Source organism: Salmo trutta, chromosome 31 (genome assembly GCF_901001165.1).
Source record: "Salmo trutta chromosome 31, fSalTru1.1, whole genome shotgun sequence".
Taxonomy (NCBI): Eukaryota; Metazoa; Chordata; class Actinopteri; order Salmoniformes; family Salmonidae; genus Salmo; species Salmo trutta.
The window spans coordinates 40,632,341-40,652,850 of NC_042987.1; the positions used below are offsets into that span (position 1 = coordinate 40,632,341).

Consider the following 20,510-nt stretch of genomic DNA (forward strand, 5'->3'; position numbering starts at 1 on the left):
AAAATCCAGAAAAACGCATCTAAAAAATTTTATAAAATGATTTGCATTTTAATGAGGGAAATAAGTATTTGACCCCTCTGCAAAACATGACTTAGTACTTGGTGGCAAAACCCTTGTTGGCAATCACAGAGGTCAGACGTTTCTTGTAGTTGGCCACCAGATTTGCACAGATCTCAGGAGGGATTTTGTCCCACTCCTCTTTGCAGATCTTCTCCAAGTCATTAAGGTTTCGAGGCTGATGTTTGGCAACTCGAACATTCAGCTCCCTCCACAGATTTTCTATGGCATTAAGGTCTGGAGACTGGCTAGGCCACTCCAGGACCTTAATGTGCTTCTTCTTGAGCCACTCCTTTGTTGCCTTGGCCGTGTGTTTTGGGTCATTGTCATACTGGAATACCCATCCACTTCCCTCAAAACATTATGCTTTGAGGGAAGGAGGTTCTCACCCAAGATTTGACAGTACATGGCCCCGTCCATCGTCCCTTTGATGCGGTGAAGTTGTCCTGTCCCCTTAGTAGAAAAACACCCCCAAAGCATAATGTTTCCACCTCCATGTTTGACGGTGGAGATGGTGTTCTTGGGGTCATAGGCAGCATTCCTCCTCCTCCAAACACGGCGAGTTGAGTTGATGTCAAAGAGCTCCATTTTGGTCTCATCTGACCACAACACTTTCACCAGTTGTCCTCTGAGTCATTCAGATGTTCATTGGCAAACTTCAGACGGGCATATATATGTATTCTTGAGCAGGGGGACCTTGCGGGCGCTGCAGGATTTCAGTCCTTCACGGCGTAGTGTGTTACCAATTGTTTTCTTGGTGACTATGGTCCCAGCTGCCTTGAGGTCATTGACAAGATCCTCCCGTGTAGTTCTGGGCTGATTCCTCACCGTTCTCATGATCATTGCAGCTCCACGAGGTGAGATTTACATTTTACATTTTAGTCATTTAGCAGACGCTCTTATCCAGAGCGACTTACAGTAGTGAATGCATACATTTCATATATTTTTTTCTTCCGTACTGGTCCCCCGTGGGAATCGAACCCACAACCCTGGGGCTCCATGCAAGATCTTGCATGGAGCCCCAGGCCGAGGGAGATTGACAGTTCTTTTGTGTTTCTTCCATTTGCGAATAATCGCACCAAATGTTGTGACCTTCTCACCAAGCTGCTTGGCGATGGTCTTTTAGCCCATTCCAGCCTTGTGTAAGACTTTTTTGTGTAAGTTTTTCCCCCACTGTAAGTCTCAAAACGCCCCGAGATTGAGAAATGTTCTGTTGAAAGCCTTTCCACGTAGTACTTTCACATCAAACAGTAACACTTCTGATGTTTTATTTACAGTCTAAAATGATAAGACTTACAGTCCCCAAACTGAGACACTGACACAGAGAGACACACACAGCCTATCTGCTCACTATCATCTGCTACAGGGCTGGGTTACTGCTACAGGGCTGGGTTACTGCTACAGGGCTGGGTTACTGCTACAGGGCTGGGTTACTGTTACAGGGCTGGGTTACTGCCACAGGGCTGGGTTACTGCTACAGGGCTGGGTTACTGCTACAGGGCTGGGCTGGGTTACTGCTACAGGGCTGGGTTACTGTTACAGGGCTGGGTTACTGCTACAGGGCTGGGTTACTGCTACAGGGCTGGGTTACTGCCACAGGGCTGGGTTACTGCCACAGGGCTGGGTTACTGCCACAGGGCTGGGTTACTGCTACAGGGCTGGGTTACTGCCACAGGGCTCGGTTACTGCCACAGGGCTGGGTTACCCATACAGGGCTGGGTTACTGCTACAGCTCTGGGTTACCCATACAGGGCTGGGTTACTGCTACAGGGCTGGGTTACTGCCACAGGGCTGGGTTACCCATACAGGGCTGGGTTACTGCTACAGGGCTGGGTACCTGCTACAGGTCTGGGCTGGGTTACTGCCACAGGGCTGGGTTACCCATACAGGGCTGGGTTACTGCTACAGGGCTGGGTTACTGCTACAGGACTGGGTTACTGCTACAGGGCTGGGTTACTGCTACAGGGCTGGGTGACTGCTACAGGGCTGGGTGACTGCTACAGGGCTGGGTTACTGCTACAGGGATGGGCTGGGTGACTGCTACAGGGCTGGGTTACTGCTACAGGGCTGGGTTACTGCTACAGTGCTGGTTTACTGCTACAGGGCTGGGCTGGGTTACTGCTACAGGGCTGGGTTACTGCTACAGGGCTGGGTTACTGCTACAGGGCTGGGTTACTGCTACAGGGCTGGGTTACTGCTACAGGGCCGGGCTGGGTTACTGCTACAGGGCCGGGCTGGGTTACTGCTACAGGGCTGGGTTTCTGCTACAGGGCTGGGTTTCTGCTACAGGGCTGGGTTACTGCTACAGGGCTGGGTTACTGCTACAGGACTGGGTTACTGCTACAGGGCTGGGTTACTGCTACAGGGCTGGGCTGGGTTACTGTTACAGGGCTGGGTTACTGCTACAGGGCTGGGTTACTGTTACAGGGCTGGGTTACTGGTTCAGAGCTGGATTTCTGCTACAGGGCTGGGTTACTGTTACAGGGCTGGGTTACTGTTACAGGGTTGGGTTACTGTTACAGGGCTGGGTTACTGCTACAGGGCTGGGTTACTGTTACAGGGTTGGGTTACTGTTACAGGGCTGGGTTACTGTTACAGGGCTGGGTTGGGTTACTGCTACAGGGCTGGGTTACTGCTACAGCTCTGGGTTACCCATACAGGGCTGGGTTACTGCTACAGGGCTGGGTTACTGCTACAGGGCTGGGTTACTGCTACAGGACTGGGTTACTGCTACAGGGCTGGGTTACTGCTACAGGACTGGGTTACTGCTACAGGGCTGGGTGACTGCTACAGGGCTGGGTTACTGCTACAGGGCTGGGTGACTGCTACAGGGCTGGGTTACTGCTACAGGGCTGGGTTACTGTTACAGGGCTGGGTTACTGCTACAGGGCTGGGTTACTGCTACAGGGATGGGCTGGGTTACTGCTACAGGGCTGGGTTACTGCTACAGGGCTGGGTTACTGCTACAGGGCTGGGTTACTGCTACAGGGCTGGGTGACTGCTACAGGGCTGGGTTACTGTTACAGGGCTGGGTTACTGCTACAGGGCTGGGTTACTGCTACACGGATGGGCTGGGTTACTGCTACAGTGCTGGGTTACTGCTACAGGGCTGGGTTACTGCTACAGGGCTGGGTTACTGCTACAGGGCTGGGTTACTACTACAGGGCTGGGTTACTGCTACAGGGCTGGGTGACTGCTACAGGGCTGGGTTACTGCTGCAGGGCTGGGTTACTGTTACAGGGCTGGGTTACTGCTACAGGGCTGGGTTACTGCTACAGGGCTGGGTGACTGCTACAGGGCTGGGTGACTGCTACAGGGCTGGGTTACTGCTACAGTGCTGGTTTACTGCTACAGGGCTGGGTTACTGTTACAGGGCTGGGTTACTGCTACAGGGCTGGGTGACTGCTACAGGGCTGGGTTACTGCTACAGGGCTGGGTTACTGCTACAGGGCTGGGTTACTGCTACAGGGCTGGGTTACTGTTACAGGGCTGGGTGACTGCTACAGGGCTGGGTTACTGCTACAGGGCTGGGTTACTGCTACAGGGCTGGGTTACTGCTACAGGGCTGGGTTTAGTTTAGTAGAGGCCTGTGGTGCATCACCCAGCACTCTGCTTCTTCCGATGGACACACACACACACACACACACACACACACACACACACACCCTGCCTGCCTTTTCCAGTGGAGCTCTACGCCTGACACCAGACAGTAGCTTCTGGTAGCGTTTTAGAGAGCAGGCCGCCCCGGTCGGTCGATCAGTTGTGGTGATGGGGATTGGTTGGAGGCAGGTTCAACAACAACAGGTTTGTGGATCTTTCAGAGTTCAGCCTCATAGCCTCTCTATCCTCTCCTGCTCCTCTCTCTGTCATCAAGTGGCACTTGGCCCTCTTCTCCTTCTCCTCCACTCCTCTCCTGCTCTCTACAAAGCAAAGCTAAGCCGAGGCAGAGGAAGAGAGTTCAATGGTGACTTGAAGAGATCTCAGATTGTGGTCTGGAATGATAATGGGCTCAAAACAGGGTGCTTAAATAGGTACCACACATCTGAGAGAGAGAGAGAGAGAGAGAGAGAGAGAGAGAGAAGAGAGAGAGAGAGAGAGAGAGAGAGAGAGAGAGAGAGAGAGAGAGAGAGAGAGAGAGAGAGAGAGAGAGAGAGAGAGAGAGAGAGAGAGAGAGAGAGAGAGAGAGAGAGAGAGAGAGAGAGAGAGAGAGAGAGAGAGAGGATGGATAGCGAGAGAGAGAGAGAGGATGGATAGCGAGAGAGAGAGAGAGGATGGATAGCGAGAGAGAGAGAGAGGATGGATAGCGAGAGAGAGAGGATATAAAGAGAGATGGGATGTATATATAGAGAGGGAAATAAAGGAGGGGAAGAGAGACAGAGATGTTAGAGACCTGGAGAAGGAGAGAGAGAACAGAGATGTTAGAGACCTGGAGAACGAGAGAGAGAACAGAGATGTTAGAGACCTGGAGAAGGAGAGAGAGAACAGAGATGTTAGAGACCTGGAGAAGGAGAGAGAGAACAGAGATGTTAGAGACCTGGAGAAGGAGAGAGAGAACAGAGATGTTAGAGGCCTGGAGAAGGAGAGAGAGAACAGAGATGTTAGAGACCTGGAGAAGGAGAGAGAGAACAGAGATGTTAGAGACCTGGAGAAGGAGAGAGAGAACAGAGATGTTAGAGACCTGGAGAAGGAGAGAGAGAACAGAGATGTTAGAGGCCTGGAGAAGGAGAGAGAGAACAGAGATATTAGAGACCTGGAGAAGGAGAGAGAGAACAGAGATGTTAGAGGCCTGGAGAAGGAGAGAGAGAACAGAGATGTTAGAGGCCTGGAGAAGGAGAGAGAGAACAGAGATATTAGAGACCTGGAGAAGGAGAGAGAGAACAGAGATGTTAGAGGCCTGGAGAAGGAGAGAGAGAACATAGGCAACGCGTGATAGAGGAAGGAGTTTACTCGCAGACGAAAGTTAGTTACTCGTTCCAAAACTTTCTAGGGTGAATTGGATTACCGTAATCAATTATTACAATCACGATCATTCCATCTGTACTTTGACTAACTGAATCAGGTGTATTAGTGCAAGGCTGGAACGAAACCCTACACAGCCAGTATCTCTCCAGGACTGAAGTTGAAGAACAATGTTACTGTGGTCTGGATGGTCTCAAACTATTTAGAAAGAGGAGCCCACAACAAGACAGAAACTGTTGTCAACATGTGTCAGTGGCGGATACAGTCAGGTCCCTAAGTGTGTACTGAGTGGTGTTAACATCCCATGTTACCATAATCAGACTGTCGCCAGGTAACTCTACTTTAGACTCACAGAAAGAAGGCCATAGATTCTCCAAGCTGTAAGAATTGGGGTGTCAGGTTGGTAGTATTAAACTAGGGTATTTAATGGGGTGTCAGAGGTTGGTAGTATTAAACTAGGGTATTTAATGGGGTGTCAGAGGTTGGTAGTATTAAACTAGGGTATTTAATGGGGTGTCAGAGGTTGGTAGTATTAAACTAGGGTATTTAATGGGGTGTCAGAGGTTGGTAGTATTAAACTAGGGTATTTAATGGGGTGTCAGAGGTTGGTAGTATTAAACTAGGGTATTTAATGGGGTGTCAGAGGTTGGTAGTATTAAACTAGGGTATTTAATGGGGTCTCAGAGGTTGGTAGTATTAAACTAGGGTATTTAATGGGGTCTCAGAGGTTGGTAGTATTAAACTAGGGTATTTAATGGGGTCTCAGAGGTTGGTAGTATTAAACTAGGGTATTTAATGGGGTCTCAGAGGTTGGTAGTATTAAACTAGGGTATTTAATGGGGTCTCAGAGGTTGGGAGTATTAAACTAGGGTATTTAGTGGGGTCTCAGAGGTTGAGAGTATTAAACTAGGGTATTTAATGGGGTCTCAGAGGTTGAGAGTATTAAACTAGGGTATTTAATGGGGTCTCAGAGGTTGGTAGTATTAAACTAGGGTATTTAATGCAGTGTCTTTGGCAGTTCTACTCCATATCTCTTCTTGTCCAACTGTCAGAGAACGCCTGATGTTTCGACTAACACAGATCAGAGGTCGTAGCAACACTTCAACCATTAAGGAGTTGATGTCAAAACATGTTCAACCTCACCACTGAACTGACTGGCTAATTGATGTGTGATTCATTTGTTTAGCAGCCTTCACCGTTTCAAAGGAAATTGAGCACTTAGTGAACCAAGGTCCAACAGAAACACTGAGCTGGAGTGAATATTGAATTAATTCAATGGTCGGTTGGATCGTCTCAAACTGTTAATGTGAAATCTTTTAATGTGCTACGCCTGTTCATGAAAGAGGCCTTTGGAGCGGCTGCTAAAAAGCCACAAGGTTCAGACGTACAATACACAGACGCAGGCACACACACACACGCACACACACGCACACACACACACACACACACACACACACACAGATGCAGGCACACACACACACACAGACAGACGCAGACACACACACACACACACAGACGCAGGCACACAGACGCAGGCACGCACACACACACACACACACACACACACACACACACACACACACACACACACACACACACACACCACGTGTTGTTTTATGACCTTCTCATCCTTTCCTGTCTGTCTATGGGACGATGCTGAAGAGAGGTCGCACACAGGAATGATGTGGTGTGTGTATTATTATATGACTGCACATTAAATATCTGACTGTTATTTGTCTCTTCTTTCTCATCTGAAACAGGAGACCAAGATGGACTGTGTCCGCATCGCCACTAAAGGTAGAACCACAACAGACCTACACAGTGGTTCGCTGAGGACATTGACTTAACAGGCCGATAATGCTGAAACTAGACGTGTTTACCAGGCTGATAATGCCGAAACTAGACGTGTTTACCAGGCCGATAATGCTGAAACTCGATGTGTTTACCAGGCCGATAATGCTGAAACTAGACGTGTTTAACAGGCCGATAATGTCGAAACTAGACGTGTTTACCAGGCCGATAATGTTGAAACTAGACGTGTTTACCAGGCTGATAATGCCGAAACTAGACGTGTTTACCAGGCCGATAATGCTGAAACTCGATGTGTTTACCAGGCCGATAATGCTGAAACTAGACGTGTTTAACAGGCCGATAATGTCGAAACTAGACGTGTTTACCAGGCCGATAATGCTGAAACTAGACGTGTTTACCAGGTCGATAATGCTGAAACTAGACGTGTTTACCAGGCCGATAATGCTGAAACTAGACGTGTTTACCAGGCCGATAATGCTGAAACTAGACGTGTTTACCAGGCTGATAATGCTGAAACTAGACGTGTTTACCAGGCCGATAATGCTGAAACTAGACGTGTTTACCAGGCCGATAATGTTGAAACTAGACGTGTTTACCAGGCCGATAATGTTGAAACTAGACGTGTTTACCAGGCTGATAATGCTGAAACTAGACGTGTTTACCAGGCCGATAATGCTGAAACTAGACGTGTTTAGCGTTCTAACTTTACCTGCTCACCTTTGAGAACTAACGTCATGAGCCTGTTAAGCAGCGGTCTCCATGTAGGAACACTTCGATTAAACTATTACCCAACAGACCCAGAGAAAACATCTTAGTCACACCCTCACACAGCCAGTCAACAGTGTGTTCTCACGTACTCTGGCTTTGGGAACTTTCTTATTTTGCTTGACACACACACACACACACACACACACACACACACACACACACGCAAACTCGCACACGGATACACACACATGTTGTTATTCTGCTTGTGTTAGCTGCTCCAGACAGCTTAAACACTTGATCAGGAGGGGGATTGATAACGCTTAGGGGGAGGGCTGGTAACACTGCTCTGACACACACACACACACACACACACACACACACACACACACACAGCTCAGGGAAGCCCTGTCACATGCATCAGCTATGCTAGACAGACACCGCTTCACGATAGATTTCCTATTGAGTGAATGGATAGTAAAAAAATAAGTTCAGCCTCCTCTGGTTACTACCTGAGGGCCTGTGGTGTTGTCCTCAAGGCAGTCAGAATGCACTGGTACATGGAGTGTAGCTAACCACACAAGGTCAGACAGCTAACCACACAAGGTCAGACAGCTAACCACACGAGGTCAGACAGCTAACCACACAAGGTCAGACAGCTAACCACACAAGGTCAGACAGCTAACCACTCAAGGTCAGACAGCTAACCACACAAGGTTGATACAGCTAACCACACAAGGTTAGACAGCTAACCACACGAGGTCAGACAGCTAACCACACGAGGTCAGACAGCTAACCACACAAGGTCAGACAGCTAACCACACAAGGTTGATACAGCTAACCACTCAAGGTCAGACAGCTAACCACACAAGGTTGATACAGCTAACCACACAAGGTCAGACAGCTAACCACTCAAGGTTAGACAGCTAACCACACAAGGTCAGACAGCTAACCACACAAGGTCAGACAGCTAACCACACAAGGTTGATACAGCTAACCACACAAGGTCAGACAGCTAACCACTCAAGGTCAGACAGCTAACCACACAAGGTCAGACAGCTAACCACACGAGGTCAGACAGCTAACCACACAAGGTTGATACAGCTAGCCACACAAGACAGCTAACCACATAGGTTCAATGTATTTAAGTAAAATACAATGAATGCAGTTAGAGTAAGTGACAAGTTGTTAGTGTAGAGCTGAAGGTTAGTTGTTAGTGTAGAGCTGAAGGTTAGTTGTTAGTGTAGAGCTGAAGGTTAGTTGATAGTGTAGGCTGAAGGTTAGTGTAGAGCTGAAGGTTAGTTGTTAGTGTAGGCTGAAGGTTAGTTGATAGTGTAGGCTGAAGTTTAGTTGTTAGTGTAGAGCTGAAGGTTAGTTGATAGTGTAGAGCTGAAGGTTAGTTGATAGTGTAGAGCTGAAGGTTAGTTGATAGTGTAGAGCTGAAAGTTAGTTGTTAGTGTAGAGCTGAAAGTTGGTTGTTAGTGTAGAGCTGAAGGTTAGTTGATAGTGTAGAGCTGAAAGTTAGTTGTTAGTGTAGAGCTGAAGGTTAGTTGATAGTGTAGAGCTGAAGGTTAGTTGATAGTGTAGAGCTGAAGGTTAGTTGTTAGTGTAGAGCTGAAAGTTAGTTGTTAGTGTACAGCTGAAGGTTAGTTGATAGTGTAGAGCTGAAGGTTAGTTGATAGTGTAGAGCTGAAGGTTAGTTGTTAGTGTAGAGCTGAAGGTTAGTTGTTAGTGTAGAGCTGAAGGTTAGTTGTTAGTGTAGAGCTGAAGGTTAGTTGTTAGTGTAGAGCTGAACATTAGATAAAGCTATTCTAACATTGAGTGTTTCTATAATGTTGAATGGTGACTGAGGTTTTGTGACCTCTCTCTCTCTCTCTTTCTCACCCTCTCCACCCCCCCCTCCCATCTCTCCCTCCCCCTCTCCACCCCCCTCCCATCTCTCCCTCCCCCTCTCCACCCCCCCTCCCATCTTTCCCTCCCCCTCTCCACCCCCCCCTCCCATCTCTCCCTCCCCCTCTCCACCCCCCCTCCCATCTCTCCCTCCCCCCCTCTCCCCACTCCCCTCTCGCTCTTCCCCTCCCCTCTCTCTATTTCTCTCCCTCCCCCTCTACCCACCCTCTCCATTTCTCCCCTCCCCTCCCCCCTCTCTGCATGCCACTGTATGCCTCCTCCTCCTCTCAGCTGCCATACTGGTGACCCAGCTCACTACCCCGTACGTCCGCATCGTACCAGCGGCTGGTGACGACCAACTAACAGGTTAGACTCTCCGTTCGTGTTTCCGGGTAGAGACTGTCCTGTTCTCCCAGCCTAATGATGTGCCTGTTCTGACATAGTGGTGTACAGGTATAAGGGGCTAGGTCTATTTCTTTTAAGGTGCCTGTGTTTTGTTGTTATGTTTGTTGTTGTTTGTTGTGTTGTGAATAAAAGGTTCTACCAGTACAACACCTGTAAAATGATGAAGGATCCTCACTGTATTACAGTACATAAAATACCTGTTTTAATTTACAATCCTCATTTAATGTGTTGAAATTGAAGATTTCCTACAGAAGTCAATCCCTTTCATTAACATGTACCATATTTTCCATGAGTATTTAGTGTCCGGTGATGCAGCCATGACAGGACTAAGCATTTGAAATACATCACGTCCAGTGTTCTTCACCAGATACAGTAGATCTGTCTATCTTCCCTGACGTCTGACACCAATATCCCTAGACTGATACTAGAGGTGTAGTGGAGGGGGCAGGAGGAGAGAATACTAACAGGTCCGTTTGGGTGATATAGTATCGTAGTACTATGTGGTTAAAAGATCTATGCGGCAAAAGCTCTTTTGTTTCATGTATTTGGCCATAATACTGCTACTGTAACTTGTGATTTCTTGAAACCTTAATTCAACCTCCATGAGAACGAAATGAAGCCTGTTTCAGCAGTAAACTGTGTTCTCTTCTATAGGGATTCAACTGTCCACTATATCAATATTCAACCGTTATCGATAACCTGTCTGCCCGAAAAATTTGTCAGTCTAACAGGACATGGAGAGGACATGTTAGAGCAGATTGATTATAAATAGATGTTCTACTGGCTGGCTGACTGACTGACTGACTGGCTGACTGGCTGGCTGACTGGCTGGCTGGCTGGCTGACTGACTGGCTGATTGGTTGGCTGACTGACTGACTGACTGGCTGGTTGGCTGACTGGCTGGCTGGCTGACTGACTGGCTGGTTGGCTGGCTGACTGACTGACTGATTGGCTGATTGGTTGGCTGGCTGACTGGCTGGTTGGCTGGCTGACTGACTGACTGGCTGACTGATTGGCTGACTGACTGACTGACTGACCGATTGTTTGGCTGGCTGACTGACTGATTGGCTGGTTGGCTGACTGACTGATTGACTGGTTGGCTGACTGGCTGGTTGGCTGGCTGACTGACTGGCTTACTGGCTGGTTGGCTGACTGACTGATTGGCTGACTGACTGATTGGTTGGCTGGCTGACTGACTGACTGGCTGGTTGGCTGACTGGCTGGTTGACTGGCTGACTGACTGGCTTATTGGCTGGTTGGCTGACTGGCTGATTGGCTGTTTGGCTGACTGACTGATTGGTTGGCTGGCTGACTGACTGACTGATTTGGCTGGTTGGCTGACTGACTGATTGACTGGTTGGTTGACTGGCTGGATGACTGACTGACTGGCTGGTTGGCTGACTGGCTGACTGACTGACTGGTTGGCTGACTGACTGGCTGACTGACTGATTGGCTGGTTGGCTGACTGACTGATTGGTTGGCTGGCTGACTGACTGATTGGCTGGTTGGCTGACTGACTGATTGACTGGTTGGCTGACTGACTGATTGACTGGTTGGTTGACTGGCTGGATGACTGACTGACTGGCTGGTTGGCTGACTGGCTGACTGACTGACTGGTTGGCTGACTGACTGGCTGACTGACTGATTGGCTGGTTGGCTGACTGACTGATTGGTTGGCTGGCTGACTGACTGATTGGCTGGTTGGCTGACTGACTGATTGACTGGTTGGCTGACTGACTGACTGACTGGCTGACTGACTTACTGGCTGGTTGGCTGACTGGCTGGCTGGCTGACTGACTGACTGACTGACTGGCTGACTGGCTGGCTGGCTGGCTGGCTGGTTGACTGACTGACTGACTGACTGGTTGGTTTGCTGACTGACTGGCTGGCTGACTGGCTGGTTGGCTGACTGACTAGCTGGCTGATTGACTAGCTGACTGACTGATTGGCTGACTGGCTGACTGATTGGCTGGTTGGCTGACTGGCTGACTGACTGATTGGCTGGTTGGCTGACTGGCTGGTTGACTGACTGACTGACTGGCTGGCTGACTGACTGGCTGACTGGCTGACTGGCTGGCTGGCTGACTGGCTGGCTGACTGGTTGGCTGGCTGGCTGACTGACTGGCTGGCTGACTGGCTAACTGACTGATTGACTGGCTGGCTGACCGGCTGGCTGATTGACTAGCTGACTGGCTGGCTGACTGATTGGCTAGCTGACTTACTGGCTGACTGACTGGCTGGCTGGCTGACTGACTGGCTGGCTGACTGATTGGCTGGCTGACTGACTGACTGGCTGACTGATTGGCTGGCTGACTGGCTGGCTGACTGGCTGGCTGACTGGCTGGCTGGCTGATTGGCTGGCTGACTGGCTGACTGATTGGCTGGCTGACTGGCTGGCTGACTGTACACCAGGAGCCAATGAGACATTACACCTCATGTTTAGAAAGATAGATGTGTTTGTCTGCTTGTTGTTGTTGATGTTGTTTGTTTGTTTGTTGTTGTTGTTGTTGCGTTGTCGATAATATAGGAGCGGCCACCCATAAGCCTGACGCGGTAGAGCCAGAGAAACAGACTGACCACACAGTGAAGATAGCTGGAGTCATCGCTGGCATCCTCCTCTTCGTCATTATCTTCCTCGGAGTCGTCCTCCTCATGAAGAAAAGGTCAGCCATTTTGTATAAGTGCTATATGTTATGTTTTACCACTACGATGCCAATATGACACAGTCAGACAAACTGATAAGGACTAACATTTCATTTAAACATTGTTCCATAACACAATATGAGATAAATTTGGACATCTTGCTCGTGTATATTTCTAGTCTCGAAGAACAAGACTTTTGTTGTCACTCCCTATTCTGTTTTTCGTCCTCAAAAGAGCAGTGGCAGCGTCGCTGTCGAATGTAAATAATTAATTTGATTATGTTGATACGCTACATTACGGCTGTTTACAGCTAAATGAGAAACAGTTTGCTATGAAAGATGAATGTCTCCAAGGCCCCATAATACTACAGGCATTAAACTACCCCCTGCCCTGTTCAATGACACTGGGTTAGAGATAGGAGGAAAAGGGAGAGGCCTATAGAAGGGAAGATAAGATAAAGAATAGGAGATAAGAGGGAAATAATGAGAGAGAGAGACAGAGAGAGAGACAGAGAGAGAGACAGAGAGAGAGACAGAGAGAGAGACAGAGAGAGACAGAGAGAGAGACAGAGCGACAGAGAGAGAGACAGAGAGAGAGACACAGAGAGAGACACAGAGAGAGACACAGAGAGAGACACAGAGAGAGACAGAGAGAGACAGAGAGAGACAGAGAGAGAGACAGAGAGAGAGACAGAGCGACAGAGAGAGAGACAGAGAGAGAGACAGAGCGACAGAGAGAGAGACAGAGCGACAGAGAGAGAGACAGAGAGAGAGACAGAGCGACAGAGAGAGAGACACAGAGAGAGACAGAGAGAGAGAGACACAGAGAGAGACAGAGAGAGAGACAGAGAGAGAGACAGAGAGAGACACAGAGAGAGAGACAGAGAGAGACACAGAGAGAGACACAGAGAGAGACACAGAGAGAGACAGAGAGAGAGACAGAGAGAGAGACACAGAGAGAGAGACACAGAGAGAGAGACACAGAGAGAGACACAGAGAGAGAGACAGAGAGAGAGACAGAGAGAGACAGAGAGAGAAACAGAGAGAGACAGAGCGACAGAGAGAGAGACAGAGCGACAGAGAGAGAGACAGAGAGAGAGACAGAGAGAGAGACAGAGAGAGAGACAGAGAGAGAGACACAGAGAGAGACAGAGAGAGAGACACAGAGAGAGACAGAGAGAGAGAGACAGAGAGAGACACAGAGAGAGACAGAGAGAGAGACACAGAGAGAGACAGAGAGAGAGAGACAGAGAGAGAGACAGAGAGAGACAGAGAGAGACAGAGAGAGACAGAGAGACAGAGAGAGAGACAGAGAGAGAGACAGAGAGAGAGACACAGAGAGAGAGACACAGAGAGAGAGACAGAGAGAGACAGAGAGAGAGACAGAGAGAGAGAGAGAGACAGAGAGAGAGACAGAGAGAGAGAGACAGAGAGAGAGACAGAGAGAGAGACAGAGAGAGAGAGACAGAGACAGAGACAGAGAGAGACAGAGAGAGAGACAGAGAGACAGAGAGAGAGAGAGAGAGACAGAGAGAGAGAGAGAGAGACAGAGAGAGACTGAGAGACAGAGAGACAGACAGAGAGAGAGACAGAGAGAAAGACAGAGAGAGAGAGAGAGAGCCATGTACTGTAGCTTCAGGCTAAATTTACATCAGCTCTAGATACTATACAGGAGGAGGGCTTCTCCACGTCTCCAATGCAATCTGGGAAGCTGAAGCTCAGCAAATATCAAAGTTCTTTTGTACACACCCAGGCCTGAAATATCCCAATGTCAGTTTATTTACGTTTTATCTTGTTGTTGTTGTGTTGTCGATAATATAGGAGCGGCCACCCATAAGCCTGACGCGGTATTTCTCTAGATGAGTTGGGTGTGCTCTGGGATTACATCCCAAATGGCACCCTACTCCCTATATAGTGCACTACTATAGACCAGATCCCTACTCCCTATATAGTGCACTACTTATTGTCAAAAGTAGTGCACTATATAGTGAATATGGTGCCATTTAAGACGCAGAATAGTTTACTGCATTCGGTATCTGTACCGAAAGGAACGCCAAGGCGGAAAACGCCTTGACAACAGCGAGAGGGTGAGGGTTGGGGGACTACTTTATTGTCTGTACGGTTCCAACCTAACTTTTAGATTGATGACCGTGTTGAAATTGTACATGTTCTATATTTCTGTTCTACGATCATTTACCATTTGACATTGCTTGACAGTTTTGTTACGGTGTGAGGTAAAACAGTCGTGATACTTCATTGAAAGGATTTCCTGTTTGCCTTATTTAAATGAGAGAGACAGTCAGGGAGATGAATTCATTGGATTCATTTCGAATATAATTGGTTTAGAATTAGAACCATGTTAAGAAATTCTAAGTTCTGATTTAGAACTAACCTTGGAGGTTAAAATATTAATTTCCCTTTTTTGTCTACGGACATCTATGGTGACATATACAAGTCTCAATCATCCCCGGGCAATGCTTCCCCATATTCATTTAACTGCGGGGAACACCTACAAAATATGAAACAGGAAAACATATAGCTTTTGTAATGAGATGGAAATGATTTTTCTAAAAACCCTCTCTAATGAACTAGCTACAAAGAAACCTATGCCTACATGTCGGAATGACCATTGTGCCAATGGCAGCAGGTAGCCTAGCGGTTAGAATGTTGGCCCAGTAATTGAAAGGTCGCTGGTTTGAATCCCTGAGCCGACAAGTTTTTTTTTTTTTTTCTGTGTCCCGAATCGGAATTAATTGGCTATTTTGGTTTAATGGCCTTGGAGCCCTGGTTAATTGCCTTGGTTCCTTGGCTAATTGGGCACATCCTTAACGCCAAGTGGCCTTGCCACTAAAATCACAAAATTCTATACATATGTCTATGACAGAGAGAACAAAAGCAGAACTCTGTGGTGTATCAGTGGATATACGAAGAGGCAACGTGCAGAAATATATGTGACATGGTATCGGCGTTTAACACGTCATATACAGAACTCCTTTGTTGTAAACATTAGCTGACTGGTTCCGAGTTCCCAACATGACCTGTAGTCCAAATGTATGAGCATATGTGTATCTATCTCTACCAAGAGTCAGCGTACATCTAACACGATATCACTTTGTCCTGCTCACATTACATGCCAAATAACAGCGAGCTACCACCTTGCTCCTCACTATAACTGTAGTCTACCTTAACGTTTCCCTTCTGCCTGCCTGCCTGCCTGCCTGCCTGCCTGCCTGCCTGCCTGCCTGCCTGCTATCCACCATATCTGTTTTTTGTCCATTTTATAAATTTTTTCGAACATTAATGTATATTTACTTTTTCTTTCCTTCATTTCATATTCCCCCCCCGTCCCTCCGTCTCGCCGTCCTCCACCGCTTATATCCTACCACCACCTCACCTAACCACGTACCACCTCATCTACCCACGTACCACCTCACCTACCCACGTACCACTGGGCAGAAGAACCTACCACTCCTACACTTACTACCTGTAAGTAAACACTTCAACATAACAGTGTTGATGCTTTTGCTTTACTATCGTGTGTGTCGTTGAGACCTGGGTCCGTGCATGAGAGAAAACATGACATTCTCATCTGTTCCACAGACCTGGGTCGAATACACATGTCAATTACTTTCAAATATTTGAAATACGTTTGATTTAATATTCCTTGTACAGTAAAAAAAATTAAATAAAATTGTCTCCAAAGCACCTCAGTATTTGCATGAGAAGAACCATGTCATTCCAACGTCTACCATGCTTTAGTTTCTGACAGAGAATCTGAAGGACTCTTATAGTTTTCCCCTTGATGATCAGATTGACACACTTTGACAATCGCTAATAAATGATTTATGAAGCATTATAAAGAGTACATCATGGAGATCTTATAGAGGCCTGAAGTCTCTAAAATAGACATCTATCAATCCCAGAACTGACTGGTCTGGTCAAACAAACTGACTGCTTGAAGTGAAACCGAACGTGAGCTATCACGAGATCAGGATGGGCTAGGTCCTGTGGCTCAGTCGGTAGAGCATGGGTCCTGTGTGGCTCAGTCGGTAGAGCATGGGTCCTGTGGCTCAGTCGGTAGAGCATGGGTCCTGTGGCTCAGTCGGTAGAGCATTGGTCCTGTGGCTCAGTCGGTAGAGCATTGGTCCTGTGTGGCTCAGTCGGTAGAGCATGGGTCCTGTGTGGCTCAGTCGGTAGAGCATGGGTCCTGTGTGGCTCAGTCGGTAGAGCATGGGTCCTGTGTGGCTCAGTCGGTAGAGCATGGGTCCTGTGTGGCTCAGTCGGTAGAGCATGGGTCCTGTGTGGCTCAGTCGGTAGAGCATGGGTCCTGTGTGGCTCAGTCGGTAGAGCATGGGTCCTGTGGCTCAGTCGGTAGAGCATGGGTCCTGTGGCTCAGTCGGTAGAGCATGGGTCCTGTGGCTCAGTCGGTAGAGGATGGGTCCTGTGGCTCAGTCGGTAGAGCATGGGTCCTGTGTGGCTCAATCGGTAGAGCATGGGTCCTGTGTGGCTCAGTCGGTAGAGCATGGGTCCTGTGTGGCTCAGTCGGTAGAGCATGGGTCCTGTGGCTCAGTCGGTAGAGCATGGGTCCTGTGGCTCAGTCGGTAGAGCATGGGTCCTGTGGCTCAGTCGGTAGAGCATGGGTCCTGTGGCTCAGTCGGTAGAGCATGGGTCCTGTGGCTCAGTCGGTAGAGCATGGGTCCTGTGTGGCTCAGTCGGTAGAGCATGGGTCTTGTGGCTCAGTCGATAGAGCATGGGTCCTGTGTGGCTCAGTCGGTAGAGCATGGGTCCTGTGTGGAACAGTTGGTAGAGCATGGGTCCTGTGTGGCTCAGTCGGTAGAGCATTGGTCCTGTGTGGCTCAGTCGGTAGAGCATTGGTCCTGTGGCTCAGTCGGTAGAGCATTGGTCCTGTGGCTCAGTCGGTAGAGCATGGGTCCTGTGTGGCTCAGTCGGTAGAGCATGGGTCCTGTGGCTCAGTCGGTAGAGCATGGGTCCTGTGGCTCAGTCGGTAGAGGATGGGTCCTGTGGCTCAGTCGGTAGAGCATGGGTCCTGTGTGGCTCAGTCGGTAGAGCATGGGTCCTGTGGCTCAGTCGGTAGAGCATGGGTCCCGTGTGGCTCAGTCGGTAGAGCATGGGTCCTGTGGCTCAGTCGGTAGAGCATGTGGCTCAGTCGGTAGAGCATGGGTCCTGTGGCTCAGTCGGTAGAGCATGGGTCCTGTGGCTCAGTCGGTAGAGCATGGGTCCTGTGGCTCAGTCGGTAGAGCATGGCGTTTGTTTATGATTTCCACTGGGGCAACTCATATGTAAAATGTGTTTAAGTATGATTGTAAATTGCTTTGGATAAAAGTGGCTGTTAAATGGCATACAATAGACCTGGATGATTCCACTCAGATACTTTCCACATGACCCAACACAGGGGCCTCTACCGTAGAGAAGAGGTAGGACTCCATATATTTCCACATCATTGTCATCATAGTCATGTCACTTTTCAAACTGCTGCACGACTGCTGCAAACAGATAATGGGTGTGTTCATAACGACATCCTATTCCCCTTGTGCCCTGGTCAAAAGTAGTCCACTATATAGGGAATGGGGTGGAATTTGGGACACAGCCTTGGTCTAACAGGCTCTGTTATAGTGCTGCCTGTTGTAGTGATAAGGACAGGACGGACAGACGGATGGAGGGCGGGCGGGAGACAACAGCCTCTTGCCGCTGATTTTCATTATGCTTAATGCTAGTCGTTTTACACAACAAACGAGCGTCAGAGACAGGCAGTTAGATGCTCCCATGTGAAATGCATGAGGGGAACCAAGGCCTCTCTCCCTCTCCATCACCTCCCTCTCTCTCTTCATCCCCTCTCTCTCTCTCTCTCTCTCTCTCTCTCCCTCTCCATCACCTCTCTCTTCATCCCCTCTCTCTCTCCCTCTCTCTCTCCCTCTCCATCACCTCTCTCTCTCTCTCTCTCTCTCCCTCTCCTCTCCATCTCCTCTCTCTCTCCCTCTCCATCACCTCTCTCTCTCTCCCTCTCCATCACCTCTCTCTCTCTCTCCTCTCCATCTCCTCTCCATCTCCTCTCTCTCTCCCTCTCCATCACCTCTCTCTCTCTCCCTCTGCATCACCTCTCTCTCTCGCTCCCTCTCCTCTCCCTCCTCATCTCCTCTCTCTCTCCCTCTCCATCACCTTTCCATCTCCTCTCTCTCTCCCTCTCCATCACCTCTCTCTTTCCCTATCCATCACCTCTTTCTCATCACCTATTTCTCTCCTTCTCCATCCCCTCTCTCTCCCTCACCTCTCTCTCTCTCTATCCATCCCCTCTCTCTCTCTCTCTCTATCCATCCCCCCTCTCTCTATATCTATCCATCCCCTTTCTCTCCCTCTCCATCCTCTCTCTCTCTCTCGCTCTCCCTCCCCCTCTCTATGTCTCCATCGCCTCTCTCTCTCTCTATATACTTTCCCCTCGTCCTCATTGTCAGTATTGTGTGTGTGTGTCATTAAGGATGCAGGTATATAAGGGATTACATTGAGGAGGATTACTTTAATGTATTATGTGTCCTTATAAGTACACAGAGACAGGCATATAGTAGGCCTACATTAACCCCTGATATAATACAGCTTGTACCATTACATTAACCCCTGATATAAGACAGGCAGTACATTAACCCCTGATATAAGACAGCCAGTACATTAACCCCTGATATAAATAAGACAGCCATTACATTAACCCCTGATATAAATAAGACAGCCATTACATTAACCCCTGATATAAATAAGACAGCCATTACATTAACCCCTGATATAAATAAGACAGCCATTACATTAACCCCTGATATAAATAAGACAGCCATTACATTAACCCCTGATATAAATAAGACAGCCAGTACATTAACCCCTGATATAAATAAGACAGACATTACATTAACCCCTGATATAAATAAGACAGCCATTACATTAATCCCTGATAAAAATAAGACAGCCATTACATTAACCCCTGATATAAATAAGACAGCCAGTACATTAACCCCTGATATAAATAAGACAGCCATTACATTAACCCCTGATATAAATAAGACAGCCAGTACATTAACCCCTGATATAAATAAGACAGCCATTACATTAACCCCTGATATAAATAAGACAGCCATTACATTAACCCCTGATATAAATAAGACAGCCATTACATTAACCCCTGATATAAATAAGACAGCCAGTACATTAACCCCTGATATAAATAAGACAGCCATTACATTAACCACTGATATAAATAAGACAGCCAGTACATTAACCACTGATATAAATAAGACAGCCAGTACATTATTAACCCCTGATATAAATAAGACAGCCATTACATTAACCCCTGATATAAATAAGACAGCCAGTACATTAACCCCTGATATAAATAAGACAGCCAGTACATTAACCCCTGATATAAATAAGACAGCCAGTACATTAACCCCTGATATAAATAAGACAGCCAGTACATTAACCCCTGATATAAATAAGACAGCCAGTACATTATTAACCCCTGATATAAATAAGACAGCCAGTACATTAACCCCTGATATAAATAAGACAGCCATTACATTAACCCCTGATATAAATAAGACAGCCATTACATTAACCCCTGATATAAATAAGACAGCCAGTACATTAACCCCTGATATAAATAAGACAGCCATTACATTATTAACCCCTGATATAAATAAGACAGCCATTACATTAACCCCTGATATAAATAAGACAGCCATTACATTAACCCCTGATATAAATAAGACAGCCATTACATTAACCCCTGATATAAATAAGACAGCTTGTACCATTACATTAACCGCTATCGAGAATTAATGAGTTATATGATTGACACTATGAAGCCTTGAGGATTTGAAGACATGCTTTAAGATTTCTGTTCTGTTCTGAGACTTGAGGCTGTGTGTGTGTGTGTGTGTGTGTGTGTGTGTGTGTGTGTGTGTGTGTGTGTGTGTGTGTGTGTGTGTGTGTGTGTGCGCGGTCAGTGTTGTCATTACATCAAGGGACAGAGGTTAAACC

General features: G+C 47.7%; 1 protein-coding gene across 1 annotated transcript in view; it reads left to right on the plus strand.

Annotated features, from left to right (window-relative positions):
* The window catches only part of ptprma (protein tyrosine phosphatase receptor type Ma), a 286,344-nt gene that overhangs the window by 206,594 nt on the left and 59,240 nt on the right, over positions 1 to 20,510 (plus strand). The window contains exons 15-18 of the mRNA XM_029724694.1: positions 6,777 to 6,813; positions 9,715 to 9,789; positions 12,356 to 12,491; positions 15,927 to 15,956. Of these exons, the coding sequence (XP_029580554.1) occupies positions 6,777 to 6,813; positions 9,715 to 9,789; positions 12,356 to 12,491; positions 15,927 to 15,956 (278 nt within the window). The remainder of the gene's footprint in view (positions 1 to 6,776; positions 6,814 to 9,714; positions 9,790 to 12,355; positions 12,492 to 15,926; positions 15,957 to 20,510) is intronic.